This window comes from Pogonomyrmex barbatus, unplaced genomic scaffold (genome assembly GCF_055798465.1).
Source record: "Pogonomyrmex barbatus isolate J1 unplaced genomic scaffold, ASM5579846v1 scaffold1, whole genome shotgun sequence".
Classification (NCBI taxonomy): domain Eukaryota; kingdom Metazoa; phylum Arthropoda; class Insecta; order Hymenoptera; family Formicidae; genus Pogonomyrmex; species Pogonomyrmex barbatus.
The window spans coordinates 4,129,337-4,152,349 of NW_028297098.1; the positions used below are offsets into that span (position 1 = coordinate 4,129,337).

Here is a 23,013-nt window from a genome sequence, read left to right on the forward strand (position 1 = left end):
CATGTTATTTCGGTCAAGCTCATATTTTATTATTCAACGCTCTTCGACATGGCAGTAAGATAAACGCAAAGAGGACAATACACATATGTATACATTGGAGTAACATCTTTCATACTGTTTTGTAGTCATAAAGCGTATAGAAAAAAAATTTCATTAACATAGCAGTGATAATGAGGAAAACATATATTGTGCAATATAACTGATATATTAATTCAGAATTTGAAGAGTTACGAGATATAATTAATAGAAACATCAAATTTCTTTCAATTTTGATAATGATTCATGTATTCAATGACAAGTGTGATTCTTAATTAATTGCTTCAGCCAATTTCTTGCTCAATTCCATTAGATAATTATATCATTCTTATAGAATTTTTTAAAATGGAACGTTGAAATAATCTTGGCCTTGTAGATTTGAAACATCAAAATTGTTAACTGATCCTTAAAATCCAAAATTGCTAAAATTGATTTTTAAAAATCACTTTCACTTGACTATACATATGCAATGTGATATTAAGGAACAAAGAATAATTATCTTTACAAAAAGAAAATGATACGAAGTTACATTAATCTTATTTTGATTGTCATTCATAGTTTTATTCGAAAGAAGAATTAAATAAAACACTAACGTAAGAGAAATACACCATAACACAAGAGAAAATTCTTTCCATAAAAGCGTATTCACATAATAGCATGATGTTTATTTTCAATTCAAATAACTTTTGTGTTTAAAAAAGGTACATCTGAATTCCAGATCAATGGATTTTCGAAATTATTAAAATTTAATTATAAATGATAATCTTTAGAGCCTTGTTTCCATTTCAGCTCTTTATGGTATACGTAAATAAGTATTAATATTATTTAGTCTAAATTATTTGAAAGCTCATAAAATTATACATATTTAAATTGTTCATACGTATAATTTTAATATCAAGATAATGATAAAATAATAGAATATTTTTTCTATGCTGTAAAATAAAAATTAAATAAACATATTGATATTAATGACAAATGTTCTGTAATTTTGTAACATTTATTTAATTTATTTTTTGTATAATCACGTATTTATACAACAACATATACCCTCAACAATTTTTATATATGTTCTACAAATTCCTATTAGATTTGTTAATTTTTATCTTCTAATGCCACTCTCAAAACTGACACGTACAAAGCCGCTGTCTTCAGAATAAACATCATCATCTCGGGATCAACATAAAAAAATTTTCCACCACTAAAACGAAACGGATAACTCGACTTCATCATCGCGAAATTCAGATTCTTTATCAATGTTACAGAAAGTGCGTAAACTAGGAAGTTGTGAATATTGCAATATATTTCATTTCCTTTTTGTATAAGATCACCGCCATAGCAACTACTACAACACTATTGACTCCATGAATAGATAGTTCGAGGCTATAATTAAGAAAAACTTTTTCCTAATTTAACATAATTGTTGCTTTTTAAACAAAATACAAAAGTATAAAAATATAGAAAAAAAAACAGAATAAAATGAAAAAAAAAATTATTGATATATCAAATTTTTATGATTGTTTTAACCTTTTGTTTTAACTTTTAAAATAAAATAGCACAAAGCATTTTTTAAACACTCGTATATTTGAGAAAAATTTTTTATGAGAAGACATAATTAATTTTTAACACAATTAAGCGATTAAATTGTGGTTATAATTAGCAATTTTATTAAAACGATATTACAAACTCTTGCTTCTACAGAATTCTATCTCATCGAACACAATTTAAAATTGTAGATTTGTAATTTATAAAATTTTATTATTACATGCGTATTATCTCTTATATTTCTACCATTACACGTAATACAGACAGATACGAAATAGAAGTTTTCAAGATGCTCATATAAGTTGCCAGATTTACCACGATAAAATTTCCAGCTAGCAATTTGGCAGGAGATTGTGCCCGCATAATAATAAAAATTATATTTCTTGTCAACTTTGTGGGAAGATCATACCAGATGTTTTGATAAATAGAAAGTGCAACTTCTTCCATTTGGGATTTCAAGTAATCCCCGACAAAACTATATACAGATAATTGCGTTAAGAACGTACACAGTACCATACAGCTTTTTCCCATCACAACAACATTATTCATTTTTAGAGCTAAAATAAGTTGAAATCCTAAAAAATATTTATTTGTTTAATATCCTTGTTCTATAATTTATTCTATATTTTGCAAAACTTATAAATGATATAATATTTACCCATTAAACATAACTGAATGCTGCTAATAAATAATTGTGTTAGTAAGATGAAACTAATTGTTTCAGCCAATTTCTTGCTCAATTCTATGAGATAATTATGTCTCTGAATCAAAGTGTTGAAACGATCTTGAACTTGCGGATTTGAAACATCAAAATTGCTAAAATTGGCCTTTAAAATTTTCACTTGACCACACATATGCAAAGTAATGTTGAGGAACAAAGAATCATTACCTTTACAAAAAGAATACGTTATGATACGAAGTTTATCTTTTACTGGTACATTGAAAAATATAATTGTATAATATTGTAATTGTTTTGTTCACTTCTATTTGCAAAATTTCATATTTTAACTTATCTTTTACATTTCAAATTATACTTTTATTTTATAAATATATTTCTATATCATGTGTTTTATTATATACATTAATACATATAATAATTATTTTTACAATTAATAATAAGTAAATAAATATTATAAAATTAATATATTAATATATTGTTTGATTTATTGAGAGTAATGTTGTCTCATGTTTAAAAATTTGACATATTTTACAAATCGCATTATATAATATAGAAAACATAAAAAACATAAAAAAATATATGAAATGATAAATAGATGTTACCGTGATTACAAGTACACGTAAGTACTAGTATGATAAATTCCATGAGACAGATAATGCGATACATGCTTATTGGGGCATTCAAGTATTCTAACGCGCATCTTGATGGCATTGGATAATCCAATATAGCGTCTTCATCCGTTACATTGATCTGCTTATCTTGATTATCATCCAGAGTTTCATCCAGAAGAGGAATCAACGAATATAATATTACACTAACATAAGAGAAGCACACCATAAAACAAGAGAGAATCCTTCCCATAAAAGCGTGTCTTCGCATAATAGCACGATGTTGTTTATTTTCAATTGTCAAATAATCATTCAGAGCCGAGCCATAATTATCAGTTAAATTTTTCGCGTATATGCGGAAACATATAGTCTTGAACACTCCGAGCACACCGCAACAAATCAACATGAGGCTATCTATATTCTGTTCCGCGTTAGTACAGCCCAGGTGAAACTCCATGGAAGGCAAGATCACTATTATACTCTGTTGATATGCGTAAATGGTATAATTTCTCATTCAAACAGCTTTTGTGTCTAAAAAAGATACCCCAATTCCAAATCGATGGATCTTCGAAAATATTAAAATTTAGTTATAAATGATAATCTTTCGAACCGGGGTAAACGATGTTTCTATTTCACTTTTTTACGTAATGTAAAGAAATATTGGCATTATTTGAATTGACTTAGAAAAATATAAAATTGAACGTTATAATTTTAATTTTGAAATAGTGACAAAATAATTTATATATATATTATTTTGTCACTATTTCAAAATTAATATATATATATATATATATATAAAATATATATATATAAAATAATATAGTAAATGATATATTTTAATAAAATATTTTTCTGTATTGTAAAATAAAAATTGAATAAACGCAATGATATTAATGAAAATTTTTCTTTAATTTTGTAACATATTTTTCTAATTTATTTTTTGTAAAATATGCTCGCTTATCTTTTTCATGGTATAATAATTAAAAAAAAAATTTCATATTGATGCTATTGTTAGATGTATTGTCACGAATGACAAGATCACGAAATAAACATAGTACATACAACATAGTACATGCTATCCCCGGAATTTCTCAGAAATTGTTACACTACCCCTTAGCATGAACAAAAAATAAACCGTAAGTTCTAAGCAGTCAGAAATGTCTTTATTAGTCATCGTGCAACAACTGTGTATCTATGATATTCTCGATCAATAGGTTACTACTTCTTAAAAAAAAATTGTTTTCTTTTGTCAGTAATAAAATATCTATTGTATAAAAATATGAACACTATCATCAATACACGGTAGTACTATCATTAAAATCAACAAAGCTTTGCTCTTGAAAAGTCGATATCAACGAAAAAGTTATTCACATCACGTTTTGAATATCCTTTCCTGCGGTAAGGATTGTCAAAATTAAACTGAGACAATGCCTACCATGCAAGAAGTAGCTAAGATGCATCGTATTAACGAATAGATGTTATAAACTTGAAGTGGCCAAACACCGAGGGGCCATGATAACAATTTGAAGGGAGTCATCGCGTATGCGACATCGTTCTTCCATTGTTCACTTGCCATTGAAGATCGAGGTAATAACCGTAACTGATGTCAATAACAAATGATGGGCCCGATAGATCGACATAACGTAGGTATTTCGATTCATTTTTTATTTAATTCGAACTATATACTCGTTTATCAACCTGCCTTCACTTTTTCACGCACGCAATATCAGAAAGTATAGAGAATTGCTTTTACGTTAAATTATCGTTGGACAGGAATTTACATAATCATTTCTTGCAAATTGTTGCAAGCATCAACTTTACTGATTATACCTTTTGTTGCATAGTGAGCACATGTACTACAGAGAGGACATTTACCTCTGCAATTCAATCACTATGTTATTGAACTTCGTGTGTATAAAGTTTTATTTCGAATTCGCAATTTTGATAGTGTATCGATCAAAATTTATTTTTCTTTTTAAAAGAAAAATAAAACGGCAAGTAGATGATAAATTTTTTATCTCTGTTTTGTAAAAATTATTCAGAAAAGTATTTATTCATATATATATAAGTATTATTTATTCAGAAAAGTAAAACAAAGTAGTAATTAAAATCTTCTTTTTATAGATATATTTATCTTTCAACAAATTCAACAACATTCAATAATTTATTAAACAAGCGTGATTTGCAATACAGGAAAATAAGAAAATGCGAGCTTTAGAATAAAAATTATCATAAAACTATTAAGATTTATAGTGTAAAATTTACACATTCTTACGCAAATAGATAGATTAGGTATTACACAAACTATTATAAAATAGCAATTAATGGAATCATTTTAATTTTCAACATTTTCATTCTTTTTTCCTTCGTAGAATTACAATTTTAGATCGAATATTTTTAATTAGCCACAAAGATGCACGTAAAAAGAAAATATCGCTGCTAATATTACTTATGGCTATGTTGATAAATTGAAGAATTTGAAGTATACATGTACTAGCAAACGATTTATATTTCAAATGGACAGATTACCTTGAGAGGAAATCGTATGGCTCTCATGCTTTTTCAAATTTCATGGTTAATGAAATGTGACTAAAGCGGCATTACAGAAGTAGTCCAATTATCAACAGCATATGAGAGGTACATCTGAAAAAAAAAACAAATCTATCCACGTTTGTATAGCGACACATGAACTTGTCAATGATCTTGTGTTATAGTATATGTTCATTTGCTCGCTACATTGTACAACATCTTTAACAAATCATTGTAATGTAATCATATTAATCTTTATGATACTCAAAACGCCGCCTAAAATTAATATGAAGTGATTGACTTTTTTAGCCAGAGTTGCACAATTGTAGTAATCAAGGTCCATGTTTAAACAATTATAGTAGCCTGCCAACATAAAACAAATATGAGAAAAATATAATTAAACAATATTATATTTATTAGAAAATATTTTATTTTATATATATATACACTTGCAATTAATTATTTTTTTAATTTTAAAAATATAAGAATACTAAAACTCATTATTAACATATGTTAATTTATATATAAATTGAATTTTTATTATCTTATAAAATTAAAAAAACTTTTTATGTGTTAAATATGTTCAAAAAATACAATATGTATAACACTGACATATCCAAGTATTACATATTTATGAATGAGATAATTCTTCTTTTAAATAAAAAATTTTGCAATTTACATTATCAGAAACAATTAATTAAGTAATTTCCAAATATAAATTTTTTCTATTTTTATACGTAATTGCAAGAAACAATGAACAATAATTTTGCAAAGTTTCTATCATAATAGAACGGCCATGTGTCGAGTAGTCATTATTAATTTATACAATGAAAATTCGAGAGACATTTTTACATTTTGCGTGATGACATTTTCGCCTAAAGGGTTACAAAGTTATTGAATATAAGCATCTAACACAGTTTCATACTTTTATTCATTATTAATCATATATTTCGCTATGCACCCCGATGGGATCCCGTCGGATGTTTCTACAACCAAGTATTTGCGCGTTGCAAACCTCATGCTTAGTCGGAAATTATTGTTCATTGCGATACGCAAGAACTTAGCTCTAATATGTGCCATCGATGTAATAGCTTGATGATAAAGCAGATGTTGGTTTCTCATAGAATTCTCACTCCATTATCTTGCCGTTGAAAAACTTTATCATGATTTATCCTGTATCATCTTGAAATTTATGTTTAGAAAATTCTGAATATTTAAGAATATATTCACAATAAGATAAAAACGATTATACAAATAAGTTTTACATATTATAAATTCTTTTTTCAATTTTAATATAAGATTTGTTTTAAATAAATTTATAAATATAATCAAATTTTTTTTCTATATTGTAAAATATTATTAAAGAAAAATTTTATCTTAATAAAAAGATCTTTTGGATAATTTATATTATTTTTTTAACAATAAAGCCTCACGCATTAGTATAAACTGTAAATGTTTTATAAAACGTAAGTACATAAAACGTATATAGATAGAATATTATAGCAGTTGTTTGTTGAAGTATATGTATTTTTTTAATATTACATAAAAAGAAATTAATTTGGCACTACAGATAATTGTGCGTTATGATTATGATTAACAATTTTAAAATGATATTCTTAAAATGATATTCTTAAAATGATATTCTATTGAATTTTTTTTACAAACTTCTCATTTATTATATTTTAGATCTTTATTAGACTTATAGTTTTTTGGAATTTTTTTATTCGTACGTATTATATTTTATGTTTCTACCATTACTCGAAGTACAGACAGATACGAAACAGAAGCTTTTAGGATACTCATATAAGTTGATAAATTTACCACAATGAAATTTCCAGCTCGTAATGTAACAGGACATTCTGTTCGCATAATAATGAAGATTAAATCTTTCATCAGTTTAGTAGGAAAGTTGTACCAAACGTTTTGATAAATCGAAGGCCCTATTTCTTCCATTTGGGATTTTAAATAATCTCCGATAAAGCTATATAGCGATAATTGTATTAGAAAGGTACCCTGTACCATTATACTTTTTGTGGCCATAACAGTGTCATTGACTTTTATTGCTAGAATAAATTGAAATCCTAAAAAAAATGTTGGTTTAATAAATTTTTAAATAAAGTAATTTCATGTTTTATCAAGCAATAGATGATAAAATATAAATATAAAATATAATTATAATATAATATTTAAAATTTATTTATAAGACATTAAAGATATTTATCTGAAATATCTCTTTGATGTCTTATGATCTGATTTTAGAAATTGTGTAAATTAGAAATATTTACCTGTAATACATAACTGTACGCTGATAATAAATAATTGTATCACTAAAACAAAACTAATTGCATCCGCAAGTTCTCGGGCCATTCTTATGAGGTAACTATGTCTTTTAATTAGTAAATTAAAACGCTCATAAACTTGCGGTCTTGTAACATCAAAATCGATAAACTTGGTTTTTAAAACTTCCATTTGACCACAAACATGCAGTGTAATATTGAGAAACATAGAATCGTTACCTTAATAGAAAAGAAAAGTTACACGATGTAATTTTATGTTATCAAGAAATACAATAGTGATCAAATTCTCGCATAACACAATTCATAGCGGAACAGTAGCGAGAGACCCACGAGTGTCTCTCTTAACCTATTAACCTATGTAACACAAAAGATAAACGAAAATATTAAATATTACCGTGATTAGTAGTACTTGTTAAAATAAGGGAGATAGCTTCGATGAGACAGAAGATTTTATGCATGCTCGTTGGAGTATTAAAATATTCCAAAGCACATCTCGACGGAACGGTATACTCCAATACAATCTCGTTTGTTACATTTATCTGCTTACTAATATCACCGCCAAAGAGAGGGATTAGCGCATATATTATACAACTAAAATAAGAGAAACATAGCATGGAACAGCAAAGAATTCTTCCCGTAGAAGCATGTTTGCGCATGATAGCTCGCTGTTTTGCGTTTTCAATCATCAGATAATCGTTCAGAGCGGAGTCATAATTGTGAGTCAAATTCCTCGCGTAAACACGAAACCATACTGTTTTCAGCATACCAAGTATTCCACAACAAATTAACATGAGAGCGTCTACATTCTGTTCGGCATCGGTACAACCCATGTAAAGTTCGATGGAAGGCAAGATCACCATTAGGCTCTGTTGATATGTGTAAATTGTATATTTTTTTATACAAAGTTTTGTGTCTAAAAAAATATATGTTCCGATTCTACTTTGAGGTTTTATTAATTTCAACTGCAAATAATAGATTTTAAAATCTAATAGTATGTTTTATAATACTATTTTCCTACATAAAGTATTAAAAAATGTTAGAATAAATCACATTGATTTAATAATGCAAAATAATATAATTAATATATAAAGATTTAAATATCATATGTATATGTTGTGTGTGTGTGTGTGTGTGTGTGTGTGTGTGTGTGTGTGTGTGTGTGTGTGTTAAAGATTTAAATGTCTGTGTTGTCTGAATATCTTTTAAAATAAGAAAAAAAATTACCAAAATAATAAAAAATTATAATTATGTATATTACTATATTTCCGCACTCAAATATAAAGCACAATGAAATTTGATATCAGCGGTATTAATTTTTTTTTGTATCATTCACTTACAATTCATTTTTCACAAACAAATCGTGTAGTACATATTTCAAAATAAGGAATACTATGTATAAGTATGAATAATTTCAAACAGATTTCAAAAAGAAATGGTTCTATTAACTAAAACTTCCAAAGGCTTACGGTTGTGCTCATTTATGTTCACTTGATGCATTATTCTCCTTACAAAAAAATGTTTCACAATTTATTTTGTCAATAATTTAACGTTTATCGCACAAGTTCAAGTACTTGGTATTGCCATTGCGAAGTTTTGTTCCGAGAAATATGACATGTGAGACATATTCTATGTCTAAGAACTATGTATGTCCTTAGACTATCACACGATAAAATTCACTAACATGAAAAAAGACGCATACCACGCAACAGGTAGCGAAAATACATCGTGACAGTGAAAAGATGTTATAAACTTGAAGTGGCCAAACACCGATAGGCCATGTTAGTAATTTGAAGGGGGTCATCGCATATGAAACATCGTCCTTCCATCTTTCGCTCGCCATCGAGTCGAGGTAATGGTTGTAACTGATGCCAATAACTGATAATACACTTGGTACATAAGCAAAATGCTTCTATTCCGATTCATTTTTTATTCAGCCTGAGACAACCACTTATCAGTCTACCTCTATATTCATAATGTATTACAACCAAATGTAGAAAATTATATTTCCAGACAAAATTTCCACAAATGCACACGAAGTAATTTGCAACTATTTTTTTCTATCGTCTACTTTTTATTGCATACATCGTCAAATAAAACACCGCTTATCAGTATATTATTCCGCTTAGTATATGACTCTTGATCGTGTCTTACTTTATGTCTTACTTTAACACAACATCGTTTCAGTTAAATATAAATTAATCTATAATATAAATTTATAATATAAATTATTCTATCCAAAAATTAAAATGCATACTACGTAAACGATTTTTTTTCTTTTATTTTACAGACTGACAAGTTTCATATATTAATTCAAGAATATACGTATATACATATAAAACTGTAAGTAATTCTGTATTGCAAAAATCTTTTTTTTTTAATTTTTATATTAATGTAATAATAAATTTACATATACACATTGATTATATACATATATGCATATCGATAATAACATGAAAAATTAATTTGACACAGATAATTGTAATTCTATTATAACAAATTTTAATGAGCACAATTTTTATACATCTAAATTATTCTTCATTTAAATCACATAATTTATAATTTATGGAACTGTTATTTTTTTATTAATGTATATTACACCTCACATTTCTATTAATATGCGAAGTACAGATAAATATGAAAAGATGACGAATATGAAAAGATGATGAATATGAAAAGATGAGTACAGATAAATATGAAAGAGATACTCTTATGATGCTCATACATGTTGTTAGATTTATTACGATAAAATTTCCAGCTTGCAAGGTGACTGGAGATTCTGAGTGTATAATAATGAAAACTAAATGTTTCGTCAATTTTGCAGGAAAATCGTTTTGGCCAGGCGTTTTGGTATACAGCAAGCCCTATTTCTTCCATTTGGGATATTAAATAATTCCCAATACTACCAAATAAAATTAATTCTATAAAAAATGTAATCTCTATTATTAAAATATTTGTAATCATCATGTTGTTTACTATTAATGCCAAAATAAGTTGAAATCCTGAAAAAAATTTATTCGATTAATAGAAGTTTTTATAACGTTTTACACAATTCTACTTTTATAGAAGTTATGAGTAATACAATAGTCATCCATTATGCATAAAAGTATACTGATAATAAATAATTCTACCAGTAAGACAAAACTCATCATTTCAGCTATTCCCCTGGTTAGTTTTATTAAATAGTTATGTCTTTTAATATATATATATATATATATATATATATATATATATATATATATATATAAAATATATATATATGTATATGACACATAGAAAATTGAGAGGAAAATTATTTATTTATAATAAACGCTTATCATAATCTATTTAAAAGAATAAAAATGAATGAAATGAATAAAATTAAAATTTCTTGCAGTTTGAAAATGTTATCTGTATTAAGTAAACAACAGAAATATTTGCAATAATAATAATAGAAATAATAAAAATAATAAAAATAGAAGTTTCCCATGTATGAAATAAATATATATGTATAAATATATATGTATAAATATATAGGTATAAATGCATTGTGTAATAAAAATTGACAGAGCTTTTAAATATATTAATAAAATTACACATATCAAATAAGAAGTAAATATTACCTAGATTAGCTGTATTAGCTGTATTGTATTAAAAGTAACGTGATAGACTCCATGAAACAGAAGATACATTCTATACATACTCACTGGAGCATTAAAATATTTCATAGCACATTTTGATGGCATTGGATATTCCAGCATGACATTTTCATTCGTTACGTTAACGTATTAACGTTAACGTTTAACCTGTTCAATTACCTGTTTTATTATCCAGAAAAGGGATTAACATATATTATACAACTAACGTAAGTGAAAGATATCAATGAACAGCAGAGAAACCTTCCTACGAAAGTGTGTTTCCGCATAATGGCACGTTCTTCTGTGTTTTCAATCGTCAAGTAATCAGTCATGGCAGAATCGTATTTGTTAACCAAATTTCTTGCATAAATACGGAACCATACTGTCTTCACCATACCAAGTATTCCACAACAAACTAACATAAGACAATCTACGTTTCTCTTCGCATCAGTACAGCCCAAATAAAACTCGAAGGAAGGCATGGCGATCACGAAGGCCTATTGATATGTTTTGAAAATATCAATGTAGGAATTGATTATCTTCAAACGACTGTCCGGCCGATGATCATCTAGACTGAATTCATGAAATGCATACCGCACAATAGGTAGTAAAAGCACATTATATTAGCGAATAAATGTTATAAACTTGAAGTGGCCAGACGCCATGTCATTGCGTATGCGACATCATTCTTCCATTATTCACTCCCCATCGATGTATAATGTCGATGTATAATGACTGTAACTGATACCAATGACTGTTAATTCATTTGATACGTAGGTATAATGACCTTATTTCGATTTTATACTTGTCTCATACCTCATCAAATTATCTGAAAAGTTTTTACAAATTATTTAAAAAGTTTTTACACTTTAATAATATTAATATTATTATATTAGTTAGACAATAGAAATATTTGTATTAAATATGAATCGAAATATTATTTTATTCAGTTTAAAATAATCACTTATCATTCTACCTCCGTATTCTTAACATATTACATTAAAATAGAGAATTGTATTTTTTAACAAAATTTATATGCACAGGAATTTGCATGATTACTTTTTCCATATAGTCATCCATGTCAACCTTTTTTTATTGTATGAATGATCAGATAAAACTTTACATATATTTTGTTTACTATATGAACTTCGATTGTTTTACGTCTTATTTTAACTGAATATATATTTTTTCGATTAAATAATATAAATTAAATAGTATAAATTAATCTGTCTATATATTAAAATGCATAATTTCAAAGATTTTTTTTGTTTTTTATTTTACAGACTAGCAGGATTCGTAAATTAAAAGAAGAATTCACGTTACAAAATATAAATAATTCTGTATTATAGGAATTTTTTTAATTTTGTTACATTAATGAAATAATAATAAGTTTGCTAAAATCATATTGTTAATAATGTGTGAAAAATTAGTATGAGACAGACGTTTAGTATTCATGATCAGCAATTGTATTACAAAATTTTTATTGAATACTTTTTATACATTCAAATCCTTTGTTTAAATCACATATTTATAATTTATGATTATAATTTTTAATTTATTGTTAGTTTTATTATTATGTGCGATATATCTCACGTTTCTACTAGTACACGAAGTACAGATAAATATGAAAGAGATGCTTTTATGATGCTTATACATGTTGCTAGATTTACCACGATAAAATTTCCAGCTTGCAACGAGACTGGAGAATCTGAGCGCATAATAATGAAGATTAAATGTCTTGTCAATTTCGCAGGAAAATAATACCAAGCGCTTTGGTATACTGCAAGTCTTATTTCTTCCATTTGAGATATTAAATAATTTCCAATACTACAGTATAAAGTTAATTGTAATAAAAATGTAATCTGTACCATTAAACTTTTTGTCATCACTATAATGTTATTTACTTTTAGTGCTAAAATAAATTGAAATCCTGGAAAAAAATTAATTTGATTAATAGAAGTTTTTATAACGATTTATACAATTCTATTTTTATAGATGTTATGAGTAATACAATATTCACCTAATACGCATAAAAGTATAGTGATCAGAAAAAATTCTATCAGTAAAACAAAATTAATTATTTCAGCTAGTTCTCTGCTTAATTTTATTAAATAGTTGTGTCTGTTAATTAGTACGTTGAAACGATCGTAAATTTGTGGACTTTTGACATCAAAATCAAGGAAATTGTTTTTCAGAATTTTTACTTGACCACAAACATGCAATGTAATATTCAAAAATAAGGCGTCGTTACCTTTATCAAAAGGAAATGCATTGATATACAATCTAATATTTATATATACATATATATGTATGTATACAAGTACAAAAATTATATAAAAATAACGTATTTTATAATAATAACACTTGCATCTTATTATAATATATTAAAAAAATAAATATATGATCAATACGCAAAATTAAAAATTTTTAAATTATTTTTATATTTGTCTCATACAAATTATCTGAAAAGTTTTACAAATTATTTAAAAAGTTTTTATATTTTAATAATATTAATATTACCTACACTAGTTAGACAATAGAAATATTTGTATTAAATATACAAGTTTATCATGCATAAAATGAATATGTATAAGTGCATTATAATAAAAATTGCCACAGTCTTTAAGTATATCATTAAACAGAAATATATATGTCAAATAGCAAACAAATATTACCTTGATTAGCAGTACCAGTTAGAAATAACGCGATAGACTCCATAAGACAGAAAATACTATACATACTCACTGGAGCATTAAAATATTTCATAGCACATTTTGATGGCATCGGATACTCCAGCATGACATCTTCATTCGTTATGTTAATCTGCTTATTTGTATTATTACTCAAAAAAGGGTTTAGAACATACATCATACATGAAAAATAAGAGAAACATATCAATACACAGCAGAGAAATCTTCCCATGAAAGTGTGCCTCCGCATGATGGCACGTTCTTCTGTGTTTTCGATTGTCAAGTAATCATTCACAGCAGAACCGTAATTGTTAGCCATCTTTCTTGCATAAATTCGGAACGATAGTATTTTCACCATACCAAGTATTCCGGCACAGACTAACATGAGACAGTCTATTTTTATCCCCGGGTCAGTGCAGCCCAAATATACCTCGAAGGAAGGTATGACGATCACGAGGGCCTGTTGATACGTTTGTATGTAACATGACATCAACATAGAAATTGGGTATCCTCAAACGATCGTGCGGTCAGTGATCTGCCAGGCTGAATTCAGAAGATACATACCGCGCAACAGGTGGCTAAGGTACATCGTATCAACGAATAAACGTTATAAACTTGAAGTGGCCAGACGCCGATAGGCCACGATATTAATTTAAAAGGTGTCATCGCGTATGCGACATCGTCACTCCATTGTCCACTCGCCATCGAGTCGAGATAATGACTATAACTGATACCAATGACTGATAATGCACTCGATATATAGAGTTCCTATTTCGATTCATTTTTTATTCAGCTTCATGCAATCGCTTAACATGCTACCACAACGTAGAGCATTATATTCTGTGGAGCATTATATTTTCATGCGAAATTTACGTAGTTGCACAAAAATGTACATGAATATTTTTTTTTTATATTGCCGTGTCCATCGGACAACCATTCTTTTTATTGCATGAATTTTCAGATAGAACTTTATGCGTTTCGTTTACTATACCAATTGTATTATGTTTCATTTTAACTCAATATTTCTTCGATTAAATAATATAAATTAATATATTTAAAAATCCATATGCATATTATGTAAATGATTATTTTCCTGCTTTTATTTTACGAATTGAATTCGCAAATTAAAAGTATGTACGTGTAACAAGAATGTAAGTAACTGATTACAGGAACTTTTTTCTCAAATTTCGATATTCTAATGTAATAATATAATAATAAATTTATTGAAAACATAAAAGCATATATATATATATACATATTAATAATTCATGAAAGATTTATTTGATACAAACGACCGTGCGCAGTAATCAGGATCAACAATTTTATTACACAAAATTTAATGAGCATATTTGTACATCTATATCATCTTTCATTTAAATCACATATTTATAATTTATGAACCTTTATAAATTATGAATCTTTTATTTTTATTCATGTGCATTACATCTCACGCTTCTACTAATATGCGAAGGACAGACAAATATGAAAAGGATGTTTTTAGGATACCCACGTAAGTTGTTAGATTTATCACAATAAAATTTCCAGCTTGCAAACTGATTGAAGCATATGACCGCATAATAATAAAGTTTAAATGTTTCGCCAATTTTGTAGGAAGATTATACCAAGTGCTTTGATACACAGCAATCCCTATTTCTTCCATTTGAGATTTTAAATGATTTCCAGTAAAACAGTATAAAGTTAATTGTGTTAGAAACGTAGTCTGTACAATTATAGCTTTTGTAATCGTAACAATGTCGTTCATTTTTAATGCTAAAATAAGTTTAAGTCCTACAAATAAATTTATCTATTAATAAGAATTTTCATAAAAATTTTACATTTTAGTTACAAATGCAATATTCACCAATTATGCATAAAAGTATGCTGATAATAAATAATTTTACTAGTAATACAAAACTGATCATTTCTGTTAATTCTCTAGTGAGTTTTATTAAATAATTATGCCTTTTAATTAACACGTTGAAACGATCATAGATTTGCGGACTTTTGACATCAAAATGATGGAAATTATTTTTCAGAATTTCTATTTGACCACAAATATGCAACACAATGTTTAAAAACAAAACGTCGTTACCTTTCAAAAGGAAGCGCATAGTTACATAGCCTATATTAAATATATATATATATATAAATTATTATGTGTGTGTGTGTGTGTGTGTGTGTGTGTGTGGTGTGTGGTGTGTGTGTGTGTGTGGGGGGGGGTGGTGTGTGTGTGTGTGTGGTGTGTGGTGTGTGTGTGTGTGTGTGTGTGTGGTGTGGTGTGTGTGTGTGTGTGTGTGTGTGTGTGTGTGTGTGTGTGTGTGTGTACACAAATGCAAAAAAGTGCAAAAATTATTTATTCAATTATAAAAATATTTCCTGATTATATCTGATAGAAGAATGTATGTATGAATGTATGTGTTAAAATAAATAAAATTAATAATTTTTATATTATTTTGATATTTCTTTAATACAAAAATCAAAAAATTTTTGCATTTTATTTATTATTTTTTTATTATTTGTATTAGATAAGCAATAAAAGTATTTGTAGTAATGATGACAAAGATAAGAAGAATAATCAAAGTTTTTCATACATGAAAGTATAAATATACATACATACGTATGTACGTATAAATACATTAAAATAAAAATTGTCGCGAACTTTAAATACATTAAATGAAAATTTCAGTTACAGATATAAATTGTAAGTAAATATTACCAATATTATTAGTACAGGCTACCATTATCGCAACAGTTTCAATGAGACAGAAGGTTCTATACATACTCACTGGAACATTAAAATATTTTAAAGCACATTTTGATGGTATTGGGTACTCTAATTTATCTTCATTCGTTATATTAACTTGCTCAATTTCATCAAAATCCAGAAAAGGAATTAACGCGTACATCATAGTGCTAATATAAGCGAAGCTTAAAATTAAAGAACAAAGAGCTCTTCCCATAAAAGTGTACTTCCGCATGATGGTACGTTCTTTTGCGTTTTCAATCGTTAGGTAATCATTCACAGCAGAACTATAATTATGAGTCAAATTTTTTGCATAAATACGGAACCATATTGTCTTTACCATACCAAGTATCGCGCAACCGACTATCATAAGACAGTCTATATTTGTCTCCGTGTCAGTGCAGCCCAGAAAAAATTCGATGGAAGGCATGAGGAACATGAAGGCCTATTGACATATTTTTATGTGAAATGACATCAGCATAGAAATGATTGTTTTCGAACAATTGTACAGTCACTGTTCGTCGAAGCTGAACTCAAATGCATACCGAGCAACAAGTGGCTAAGACACATCGCATTAGCGAATAAATATTATAAATTTGAAGTGGCCAGACACCAATAGGTCACGATATTAATTTAAAAGGAGTCATCGCGTATGCGACATCGTCATTCCATTGTCCACTTCCCATCGAGTCGAGGTAATGACTGTAACTGATGCCAATGGCTGATAATGCACTTGGTGCATAGACATGACAGTCCCTATTCCGATTCATTTTTTATTCAGCTTCGTGCAACCGCTTATCAGTCTATCTCTACGTTCTTAACGTATTATAACAAAATATAGAGAATATTTTCGAAATTTACGTAGTTGTGAAAAAATTTACATGACTATTTCTGTATCGCCGTCTGTGTTGGACAACCATTTTTTTTATTGAATTGTCGAATAGAACTTTATACATTTCGCTTATTATATGAGCTTCGATTGTATTACATTTTATTTTAACTCAATGTTTTTTCCATTAAGTAATAAATTATTTTATATTAAAATAATTCGATATACGCGTAAATGATTTATTTTTCTTCTTTTATTTTAAAACTTTTATAAACTACAAAATTCGCAAATTAATAGAAGAGTATGCATAACAAGAATGTAAGTAATTGGTTATAGGAATTTTTTTTCTAATTTCGATATACTGCATATAATGTAATAATAATAAGTTTATGAAGAACATAAAGACATATATAAAAATTGTTAATAACATTTTAATTAAAAATTAATTTTACATACAACTATGAATAATAGTCACCAATAGTAATTTTATTACACAAAACTTGATGCATATTTTTATACATCCATGACATTCTTCATTTAAATTATATATTTGTAATTTATGGAATTTTTATCTTTATTTATGTGCATTACATCTCACGCTTCTACTAATACTCGGAGAACAGACAAATATGAAAGAGATGCTTTTAGGATGCTCACATAAGTTGATAGATTTATCACGATGAAATTTCCAGCTTGTAAGGTGACTGGAGAATATGAACGCATAATGATGAAGTTTAAATGTCTCGCCAATTTTGCAGGAAGCTTGTACCAAGCGCTTTGATATACAGCAATCCCTATTTCTTCCATTTGAATTTTTAAATAATTTCCAGTAAGACCGTATAAAGTTAATTGTATCAGAAACGTTACTTGTACAATTATAGTTTTGGCGACTATAATAATATTATTTACTTTTAATGCTAAAATAAATTGAAGTCCTGGAAATGAGTTTCATCTGATTAATAGAGATTTTTAACAACACACACATTTTATGGAAGCTACAAGCAATGGAATATTCACCAATTACACATAAAAGTAGACCAATAATAAATAATTCTATCAGTAAAACAAAACTGATCATTTCTGCTAGTTCTCTGGTCAATTTTATTAAATAATTGTGTCTTTTAATTAGATCGTTGAATCGATCGTACATTTGTGGACTTTCGACATCAAAATCAAAGAAATTGATTTTCAGAATTTGTATTTGACCGCAAATGTGCAATATAATGTTCAGAAATAAAGCGTCGTTACCTTTGTTAAAAGGAAGCGCATTGTTATATTGTCTATATTAAACATTTACACACACACACACACACACACACACACACACACACACACACACACACACACACACACACACACACACACACACACACACACACCATGCACGCACGTACAAAAATAGTAAAAAAATATTAATTTTATTATAACAACATTCTCTATTATGTTTTAGTAAAAAATATATGTATAATTAGAATAAGTAAAATTAATAATTTCTATATTATTTTTATATTTCTTTGATACAAAAAAATTTTTATCTTTTCAAGTTATCTGTGTTAACAATAGACAATAGAATAGAGGTATCTGCATTAATGATTACAAAAATAATAAAAATTAAAATTTCTCATACATGAAATAAACATCTATATATAAATGCATTGTAATAAAAATTGCTACAGGCTTTAAACATATTATGAAGTAAAAATATATACAGATATTAAATTGCAAGTAAATATTACCAATATTAGTAGTAGTAGCTATCATTACCGCAATAGCATCGACGAGACAGAAGATTCTATACATACTCACTGGAGCATTGAAATATTTCATAGCGCATTTTGATGGTATTGGATACTCTAACATGATATCTTCATTTGTTATGTTAACTTGCTCAATTTCCTTAACATCCAGAAGAGGGATTAGCACATACATCAAACCTCCAATGTAGGCAAAGCCTAAAATTAAACAACAGAGGAACCTTCCCATGAAGGCGTGTTTCCGCATGATGGCACGTTCCTTCGTGTTCTCAATCGTCAAGTAATCATTTACGGCAGAACCATAATTGTTAGTCAAATTTCTTGCATAAATACGGAAACATATTGTCTTCACCATACCAAGTGTTCCACAACAGACTAGCTCAAGACAGTCTATGTTTGTGTCCGCGTCAGTGCAGCCCAAGTAGAACTCAAAAGAAGGCATGACGATCATTAAAGCCTGTTGACATATTTTCATGTCATATGATATCAATATAGAAATTGTTTGTGTCCTCAGTGATCGTCGAGGCTGAACTCATAGGTGCATACCGCGCAACAGGTGGCTAAAATACATCGTATAAACGAATAAACGTTATAAACTTGAAGTGGCCAGACGCCAATGGGCCACGATATTATTTTAAAAGGGGTCATCGCGTATGCGACGTCGTCTTTCCATTGTTCATTTGCCATTGAGTCAAGGTAATGACTGTAACTGATGCCATTTACTGGAAACACTCGGTATATAGACATAATGCTCCTATTCGAATCATTTTTTATTCAGCTTGGGATAACCGCTTATCAGTCTGCCTGTATGTTCTTAGCATATTACAATAAAGTGTAGAGAATTATACTTTTAAGCAAAATTTGCATAGTTGCATAAGAATTTGCATGACTATTTTTTCTATATCGCCATTTCCGTCGGACAGTCACCTTTTTTTGTTGTTTGAATTATCAGAACTTTATACATTTCGCTTACTATGAATTCCGATTGTCTTACATCTTATCTTAACACAATATATATTTTTTTAATTTAATAATATAAATTAATGTATTTAAAATTAAACTACATTTTGTATAAATGTATTATTTTTTTTATTTTATAGACTGAAAAGGTTTACAGATTAATAAAAGAATAGGCATTATAAAAATGTAAGTAATTCTATATTTTAGAAATTTTTTCTAATTTTAATGTTTTAATATAATAATAATAATCTATATATATATATATATATATATATATATATATATATATATATATATATATATATATATATATATAATTATATAATGCATAAAATTAATTTGACACAAACGATTCTGAATAGTGGTTCTAATTTTATTACACAAATTTTAATGAGCATTTTTTACATCCAAATCATTCTATGTTTAAATCACATCTTTATAATTCATGAAACTGTTATTTTTATTTATGTATGTTACATCTCACGTTTCTACTAATACACGAAGCACAGATAAATACGAAAGAGATGCTTTTAAAATACTCATATAAGTTGCTAAATTTACTACAATAAAATTTCCAGCTTGCAAAGTGACTGGAGAATCAGAACGCATAATAATGAAAACTAAATGTCTCGTCAATTTAGCAGGAAAATTATACCAAGCGCTTTGATACACAGCAAGCCCTATTTCTTCCATTTGGGATTTCAAATAATTTCCTATAATACCATATAAAGTTAATTGTATCAAAAATGTAATCAGTACTGTTAAACTTTTCCCAATCATAATAATGTTGTTTACTTTTAATGCTAAAATAAGTTGAAGTCCTGAAAAAAATGTATCTAGTTAATAGAGATTTTTATAACTTATACATTTCATAGAAAAATTATAAGTAATATAATATTCACCCATTATGCATAAAAGTATACTGATAATAAATAATTCTACCAGTAACACAAAACTAATAATTTCGGCTAGTTCTCTGGTCAGTTTTATTAAATAGTTGTGTCTTTTAATTAATACGGTGAAACGATCATAAATTTCTGGACTTTTGGTATCAAAATTAAGAAAATTGTTTTTCAGAATTTTTATTTGACCACAAATATGCAATGTAATGTTCAGAAACAAAGCGTCGTTACCTTTATTAAAAGGAAGCGCATTGATACACAGCCTATTAAACATTTATATACATATATAAATATATATATATAATATATATATATATAATTATAATAATCTAATTATTATATATTATATAAATAATATAATAATAATATAATTATATAAATAAATGTGTATATATATATATATATAATATATATATAATATAAATATATATATATATCTATATATATATAATATAAATAATATAAATATATAAATATATATATATATATATATATATAAGTATAAAAATGATATAAAATTATTTATTTGATCTTAATAATATTTTATTATAATTACAATTTAATAAAGAAATGAATGTGTGATTGTAATGTATAAAATTAATTTTTTTTATTATTTTTATATAATACAAAAAAATCAAAATTTGTGCGTTTTGATAATGTCTACATTAATCTACATTAGACAGGCAATAAAATTATTTGTATATATTTACTAATAATAAATATTTAACTTGTATTAATAATAAAAATAAAAATTTCCCCTAAAATAGATATATACAAGTGTTTCGTAACAAAAATTGCTATTTTTTTTAAATATATTATTAAGCAAAAAAGTATTCACAGATATCAAATAATAAAAAAAATTACCATGATTAGTAGTACTGGCTAGTATTAAGGCGATAGTTTCAATGAGACAAAAGATTCTATACATGTTCATTGAAGTATTCAAATATTTTATAGTGCATTTTGATGGCATTGGATATTCCAGCGTAATATCTTCATTTGTTATGTTAACCTGCTCAATTTCATCATCATCCAGTAGAGGGATTAGCGCATATATCACACAACTAATATAAGCGAAGCCTAAAATTAAACAGAGGAGAAACCTTCCCATGAAAGCGTGTTTCCGCATGATGGCGCGTTCCCTCGTATTTTCAATCGTCAAGTAATCATTCACAGCAGAACCATAATTGTTAGTCAAATTTCTTGCATAAATACGGAACCATATTGTCTTCACCATACCAAGTATTCCGCAACAGATTAGCATAAGACAGTCTACGTTTGTCTCCGTGTTAGTGCAGCCCAAGTAGATCTCGATGGAAGGCATGACGACCATGAGGGCCTGTTGACATGTTTTCAGATGATATGATATCAACATAGAAATTGGTTGTCTTCAAATGATCGTGTTACCAGTGATCATCGAGACTGAATTCAAGAGGTGCATACCGCGGACAAGGTACCCAAGACACATCGTATAAACGAATAAACGTTATAAACTTGAAGTGGCCAGACGCCGATGGGCCACGATATTATTTTAAAAGGGGTCATCGCGTATGCGACGTCATTTTTCCATTGTTCACTTGCCATCGGGTCTAGATAATGACTGTAACTGCTGTCAATAACCGGCATGCTGAGTGCATCGATACAACGCATATATTCCGATTCATTTTTTATTTAGCTTGAAATGTAGTTTCTACATACTTAACGTATTATCGCAAAGTATAGAAAATTGTGCTGTTACCCAAAAGTATTCAGGATGTTTAGGAAGAATCGAGACAATGTTGTTTTCAAATTGTCACTTATTGAACGATAGTTTTTATTTTACTGTACACA

The 23,013-nt window shown here is 27.5% G+C and overlaps 3 protein-coding genes, 1 long non-coding RNA gene and 3 pseudogenes across 5 annotated transcripts in view; 1 reads left to right on the forward strand and 6 right to left on the reverse strand.

Moving 5' to 3' along the window:
- The window catches only part of LOC148937965 (uncharacterized), a 46,978-nt gene that overhangs the window by 17,557 nt on the left and 6,408 nt on the right, over window positions 1-23,013 (forward strand). The gene's annotated exons all lie outside the window — the stretch shown is intronic.
- On the reverse strand, window positions 1,797-4,888 carry LOC105432478 (uncharacterized). The gene is made up of 4 exons (XM_089080987.1): window positions 4,286-4,888; window positions 2,860-3,346; window positions 2,237-2,509; window positions 1,797-2,153 (listed from the first exon to the last, which is right to left on the reverse strand). The coding sequence occupies exons 1-4, from the start codon at window positions 4,439-4,441 to the stop codon at window positions 1,813-1,815; spliced, it is 1,257 nt and encodes a 418-aa protein (XP_088937113.1). The 5' UTR covers window positions 4,442-4,888; the 3' UTR covers window positions 1,797-1,812.
- Window positions 4,938-9,854, reverse strand: LOC105432532 (odorant receptor 9a-like). Its single transcript, XM_089072320.1, has 4 exons — window positions 9,391-9,854; window positions 8,086-8,557; window positions 7,680-7,910; window positions 4,938-7,475 (listed from the first exon to the last, which is right to left on the reverse strand). Exons 1-4 carry the CDS (start codon window positions 9,529-9,531, stop codon window positions 7,135-7,137), a joined length of 1,185 nt encoding a protein of 394 aa, XP_088928446.1. The 5' UTR covers window positions 9,532-9,854; the 3' UTR covers window positions 4,938-7,134.
- On the reverse strand, window positions 12,387-14,700 carry LOC105432531 (uncharacterized; annotated as a pseudogene). Its single transcript, XR_016138257.1, has 3 exons — window positions 14,560-14,700; window positions 13,981-14,455; window positions 12,387-13,556 (listed from the first exon to the last, which is right to left on the reverse strand). The product of XR_016138257.1 is annotated as an uncharacterized LOC105432531 (transcript).
- Window positions 14,710-17,177, reverse strand: LOC148937968 (uncharacterized). Its single transcript, XM_089080994.1, has 2 exons — window positions 16,674-17,177; window positions 14,710-15,799 (listed from the first exon to the last, which is right to left on the reverse strand). The coding sequence occupies exons 1-2, from the start codon at window positions 17,175-17,177 to the stop codon at window positions 15,443-15,445; spliced, it is 861 nt and encodes a 286-aa protein (XP_088937120.1). The 3' UTR covers window positions 14,710-15,442.
- Window positions 18,148-20,451, reverse strand: LOC112552984 (uncharacterized; annotated as a pseudogene).
- LOC112552983 (uncharacterized) lies at window positions 20,658-23,013 on the reverse strand (annotated as a pseudogene).